The 6,523-nt window shown below is 38.4% G+C and overlaps 1 protein-coding gene across 1 annotated transcript; it reads left to right on the top strand.

The window, feature by feature from the left end:
* The first annotated feature begins 3,502 nt into the window (after positions 1 to 3,502).
* Positions 3,503 to 5,522, top strand: LOC105733190 (casein kinase I-like). The gene has a single exon (XM_064384553.1). It carries the CDS (start codon positions 3,503 to 3,505, stop codon positions 4,562 to 4,564), a length of 1,062 nt encoding a protein of 353 aa, XP_064240623.1. The 3' UTR covers positions 4,565 to 5,522.
* Positions 5,523 to 6,523: the final 1,001 nt, after the last annotated feature.

The raw sequence follows: 6,523 nt of genomic DNA, 5'->3' as shown, positions 1-6,523 counted from the left end.
GGTGGCTCATGCCTGCAATCCCAGCACTTTGGGAGGCCAAGGCGGACGAATCACGAGGTCAAGAGATCGAGACCATCCTGGCCAACATGATAAAACCCTGTCTCTACTAAAAATACAAAAATAGCTGGGCATGGTGGCACGTGCCTGTGCTCCCAGCTACTCGGGAGGCTGAGGCGGAAGAATCACTTGAACCCAGGAGGCGGAGGTTGCAGTGAGCCGAGATTGCACCACTGCACTCCAGCCTGGTGATAGAGCAAGACTCCGTCTCCAAAAAAAAAAAAAAAAAAAGATGCTACAAAATGCTTGGTAAGGTAGCAGAGGGAGTCTGTACTATTATCCCCACCATTGGTAATGAACCTACCTCATGGTGTTAGTGGAAACCAAGTTGAGAGTCTAAACTTCTACCTGCACTGTGTGGTAATCAAGTAGCCCTCCCTCCCTCACAGAAGTGGTGTCAGGAAAGACCTCATAAAAAGTCTAAAATTTCACCACTGCCCAGTTTTAACAAGGTCACTCATGCACCACCATGTCAGTGGAGGTCATGTAGAAAGCTGGCATGCCACCCCCAGCTCGGAAGTAAAGAGGAGTCCCTCTCCTTGAATGTCACCACAAACCAAGTGGGGAACCTGGACTTCTACCAATACCTTAGAGTAACAAGGTAGCGTCCACTTGTCTCATGCAGGAGTGTTGTTAGAAAAAAATAGCAACAACAAAAGCAACTAAACACAATTTAAATATCATTGGGGTTTCAAAACATAATGCCCAAAGTATCCAGATCTTAATTAAAAATCACCCATAATATCAAGAATCAGGACTATTGATATCAATGAAAATGATAATTAACATATGTCAACACTGAGATAACAGAAATTATAGATTCATTCAACAATAATTTTAAAGCAGCCCCAATGAAAATGCTTTATTGAGCAACTAAAAATATGTGTAAAACAAAGAAAAAATAAAGTGTGAGCAATGAAATAGAAAATACCAGTTCAAAAAAATAACACAGTGTAAAAAAGAAACAAATGGAAATTTTAGACCTGAAAAATGCAACAACTAAAATACAAAACATCAGTAGATGGGCTCAACAGAAAAATGGAGGGAACAGGCTGGGTACAGTGGCTTGCACTTGTAATCCTAGCACTTTGGGATGTCGAGGTGAGGCAGATCACCTGAGGTCAGGAGTTCAAGACCAGCCTGGCCAACATGGAGAAATCCCGTCTCTAGTAGAAATACAAAAATTAGCCAGGCATGTTGGTGCAAGCCTGTAATCCCAGCTACTTGGGAGGCTGAGGCAGAAGAATCACTTGAACCCAGGAGTCAGAAGTTGCAGTGAGCTGAGATTGTGCCACTGTACTCCAGCCTGGGCGACAGAACAAGACTCTGTCTCAAAAACAAACAAAAATCAATGGAGGGGACAAAGGAAAAATGAAAGAATTCATAGCTAGAACAATAGATATCAGTCAATCTGAGCAACAGATATAAAGTGGACTGAAAAGTAAACAGAGCCTCAGGGACCTATGAAAGTACAAAAAAAAGAGATAACATTTGTGTTATCATAGACTTGTAAGGAGAGGAGAAAGAGGATAAGACTAAATTAGTAAGGCATAGTACTACTAAAGCTATTTAAATAAATAAAAGAAAAAATCAATCTATTTGTGGCTGGGTAAGTCTTTATGGTGAGATGTTGAGGAAAAAAAAATCAATCTAATTTGCCATATTAACAGGTTAAAAAAGAAAAACTTACGCTATCACATCAATGATTGCAGAAAAAGCATCTGACAATATTCAGTGCTCATTCATAATGAAAAACCTCTCAGAAAATAGAAATATAGTGGAAATTCCTCAACTTGATTAAAAAAAAACTATGAAAAAACTACAGCTAACATTATATCTAATGTTGAATAACTAAATGCTTTCCTCCTTAAATTGTGAATGATACAAGTATGTCTATTCTAATCACCTTTATTCCGCATGCTGCTAGAGGTTCTAGACATGCAACAAGGAAAGAGAAGGAAATAAAAGGCATACAGATTGGAAAAGAAAAAAAGAAAACTTCCCTGTTTGTAGATTACATGATTGTTTACATAGAAAATACCAATTAACCCATTTTTAAAGTACTTCAAGAATTAATACATACTCAAATAAGATAAAAGATAAACACGAATAAATGTTATTTCTATATACTAGCAATAAACATGTGGACTCTAAAATTAAAAACAATATCATTTATAATGGCTTAAAAATGAGAAATACTTAGATATAAATCTAAGAATACACGTGCATGATTTATATGCTGAAAATATACAATGTTGATGAAACAAAAGAATATCTAAATAAATGGAAAGACAAATTGTATTCATTAATTAAAAAACTCAAAGCAGTAAATGTCTTAATTTTCCCCAGATTGATAAATAAGTTTGATGCAATTATAATCAATATTCAAATAAGAATTCTTGTAGATACAGACAAGATAATTCTAAAACTTATATGAAAATTTAAAGAACACAGTAGGAGAAAGAAGTCCAACTGATCTTAAATGTTGCTACAGTAATCAGATTTTGTAATATTTACAGAGGGATAGACACATAGATCAACAGAAGAGAAAAGATCCAGAAATACATAAAAGCAAATACATCCAACTAATTTTTGACAAAGATGTAAAAGCAATTCAATAGAAAAAGGTTAGCCTTTACAACAAATAGTGCTGGAGTAGTTGCACATCCATAGGGGAAAAAATTGGTCTCATATCTTGTACAAAATTTAACTTAAAATGAATCAAAACCTAAAATTATAATATAGAGCTGTAAAACTGGTAGGGGGTGGGATATGGAGAAACTCTTAAGGATCTAAAGTTAGAGATTTTAGATTTTTTTTTACCAAAAGCACTATATATAAGAGGAAAATTTGATAAATTGGATTTTATCAATATTAAAACCATTTTAATTCTGAAATTGTCTGTCTGGATGAAAATACAAGCTACAGGTCTGGCTGCCGATCCTCCGGAGCGAGCGCCTGAGATCCCTTACCCAGAGTGCTCTGCGCCGTGAAGAAGCGACTCCCGTGACTGGAGACATTTTGTGTTGGCTGGAGCTGGAGTAACAAGATGGCGTCGTCGGCGGAGTGACAGGGATCCCTCCGGGCCGGAGCCAGCGGCAGTGCTGGCAGTGGTATCACCGCCCTAGCTCACCGCGCCCCTTTTCCTGCCCGCGACGTCGCCACTCAAGCGAGGCATCAGCGGCCGCCGAGAAACAAGTGGCCCAGCCTGGTAGCCGCGAGAAGTCCTTCACAAACTGCGGCCTGGCAAAAAGAAACCTGATTGAGCGGCGGTATTCAGGTTCTCCTCGGCTGATTCTGGGCCCCGAACGCTGGTAAAAGCCTCTGTGTTCCGTTTCCTGCCGACTTCCTCCGTAGCCTTACCCGGTGGAGGAGCTCGAGAGGTCTCCGTCTTCCCCTAAGAGGTGTCGGTGCTTGGCCCCAGCCTCCATCTTCGTCTCTCAGGATGGCAAGCAGCAGCGGCTCCGAGGACGAATTCATTGTCGGAGAGAAATACAAACTGGTACGGAAGATCGGGTCTGGCTCCTTCGGGGACGTCTATCTGGCGATCAACATCACCAACAGTGAGGAAGTGGCAGTGAAGCTAGAATCTCAGAAGGCCAGGTATCCCCAGTTGCTGTATGAGAGCAAGCTGTATAAGATTCTTCAAGGTGGAGTTGGCATCCCCCACATATGGTGGTATGGTCAGGAAAAAGACTACAATGTACTAGTCATGGATCTTCTGGGACCTAGCCTCGAAGACCTCTTCAATTTCTGTTCAAGAAGGTTCACAATGAAAACTGTACTTATGTTAGCTGACCAGATGATCAGTAGAATTGAATATGTGCATGCAAAGAATTTTATACACAGAGACATTAAACCAAATAACTTCCTAATGGGTATTGGTTGTCACTGTGATAAGTGTTTAGAATCTCCAGTGGGGAAGAGGAAAAGAAGCATGACTGTTAGTACTTCTGAGGACCCATCTTTCTCAGGATTAAACCAGTTATTCCTTATTGATTTTGGTTTGGCCAAAAAGTACAGAGACAACAGGACAAGGCAACACATACCATACAGAGAAGATAAAAACCTCACTGGCACTGCCCGATATGCTAGCATCAATGCACATCTTGGTATTGAGCAGAGTCGCCGAGATGACATGGAATCATTAGGATATGTTTTGATGTATTTTAATAGAACCAGCCTGCCATGGCAAGGGCTAAAGGCTGCAACAAAGAAACAAGCATATGAAAAGATTACTGAAAAGAAGATGTCCATTCCTGTTGAAGATTTATGTAAGGGGTTTCCTGCAGAATTTGCCATGTACTTAAACTATTGTCGTGGGCTACGCTTTGAGGAAGCCCCAGATTACGTGTATCTGAGGCAGCTATTCCGCATTCTTTTCAGGACCCTGAACCATCAATATGACTACACATTTGATTGGACAGTGTTAAAGCAGAAAGCAGCACAGCAGGCAGCCTCTTCCAGTGGGCAGGGTCAGCAGGCCCAAACCCCCACAGGTTTCTAAGCATGAACTGAGGAACAGAAGAAGCAGAGCAGATGATCGGAGCAACATTTGTTTCTCCCCAAATCTAGAAATTTTAGTTCATATGTACACTAGCCAGTGGTTGTGGACAACCATTTACTTGGTGTAAAGAACTTAATTTCAGTATAAACTGACTCTGGGCAGCATTGGTGATGCTGTATCCTGAGTTGTAGCCGCTGTAATTGTGAATATTAACTGAGATAGTGAAACATGGTGTCCGGTTTTCTATTTCATTTTTCCAAGTGGAAAAGTTAACTAAATGGTTGACACACAAATTGGTGGAGAAATTGTGCATATGCCAATTTTTTTGTTAAAACCTTTTGTTATGAACTATACTGCTTTGAGATCTCATTTCAGAAGAACGGCATGAACAGTCTTCAGCCACAGTTGTGATGGTTGTAAATGCTCACAATTGTGCATTCTTAGGGTTTTTCCATCCCTGGGGTTTGCAAGTTGTTCACTTAAAACATTCTTAAAATGATTGGCTTCTTGTCTGCAAGCCAGCTGATATGGTAGCAACCAAAGATTCCAGTGTTTGAGCATATGAAAGACTCTGCCTGCTTAATTGTGCTAGAAATAACAGCATCTAAAGTGAAGACTTAAGAAAAACTTAGTGACTACTAGATTATCCTTAGGACTCTGCATTAACTCTATAATGTTCTTGGTATTAAAAAAAAACAGCATATTTGTCACAGAAATTTAGTTAACATCTTACAACTGAACATGTATGTATGTTGCTTAGATAAATGTAATCACTGTAAATATCTATATGATCTGGGATTTTGTTTTTATTTTGAAATGGGAGCTTTTTTGTTTACAAGTTCATTAAAAACTAAAAACTGTTTCTGTAAGGAAATGAGATTTTTTTTAAACAACAAAAATGCCTTGCTGACTCACTATAAAATAAAAATCTCCCCAATTTTTTGATAGACTACTTTAAGCCATTTGTTACCTGGTATTCCTTTGCAAGTCAATTTAGATTTCGTGTTAACTTTTCCTTTAAAAAAAAAAAATCTAATTTTTTGTCTGCAGGGGAAAGGCATTCTTTCATTTTTGTTTTTTTATGACTTGCAGGCACAATATCTAGTACTGCAACTGCCAGAACTTGGTATTGTAGCTGCTGCCCACTGACTAGCAGCTAGACTGATTTTGAATAAAGATGAAAGCATTAAAGGGTTTTCCTATAAAACATTTTTCTTTAAAATACTTGTGAAATGGCTATAAGCAGTTGACTTTCACCCTTGGAGAGCATCACACTGTGTGAGGTTCAGTGATCGTTGACCCTCCCCAGCCCCTCCTGCTTCTTTATCTGTCTTTATCTGTGTGCGTGCGCTTCCTCTCAATTTTCTTTACACACTCATTTCTTTTTCTCTGACCCAAGAGAAAGGAAAACTTACTGATGATAATTTTAAAGTAGTGTAATTTATTCATTTATAGCATGTCAGGATAAATTAAAAGAACATTTGTCTGGAAATGCTGCCAGGAGCCTATTGTGTAAATGTAGGTATTTTGTAAAATAGCATTGAAATTGTAAGTTGACACGTGTTTGGTCAGATTGTGTCATGTTTAATTTGTTTTGTTTTCTTTTTTCTTTTTTTTTATTTGAAAACTACTTTAGCAATAATTAATTCCATGATTATCACATTCTGCCATTAAGGGAGATAGTACCGTAATACTGAAGAAATCTTATTAAGTCCGAACTTTTGGGGTAGGCAGCTTTTTTGTTTCTTTTCTATCCACCCTTGTCGGTTGAGGTATTTGTTTCTTGACTAATAAACCCTTTGATACTTTTAGCCAGAAAAAAAAAAAAAAGAAAGAAAAAATACAAGCTACAGACTGCGAGTTTATATTTGCACATCACATATTTGACAAAGGACTGTCATCTAAAATATATAATGAACTCTCAAATAGATAGCAAAAATATAATTCTATTAGAAAATA

The sequence above is a fragment of the Aotus nancymaae genome, unplaced genomic scaffold (genome assembly GCF_030222135.1).
Source record: "Aotus nancymaae isolate 86718 unplaced genomic scaffold, 86718_ANA_hifiasm-v0.15.2.pri h1tg000004l, whole genome shotgun sequence".
NCBI classification, from domain to species: domain Eukaryota; kingdom Metazoa; phylum Chordata; class Mammalia; order Primates; family Aotidae; genus Aotus; species Aotus nancymaae.
Note: the sequence above shows the minus strand (reverse complement) of the source record. Positions and strands in the feature narration are given on the sequence as shown.

Coding starts and splice junctions, on each gene's coding strand:
- LOC105733190 (XM_064384553.1), top strand. CDS start 3,503: ATGGCAAGCAGCAGCGGCTCCGAGGACGAATTCATTGTCGGAGAGAAA.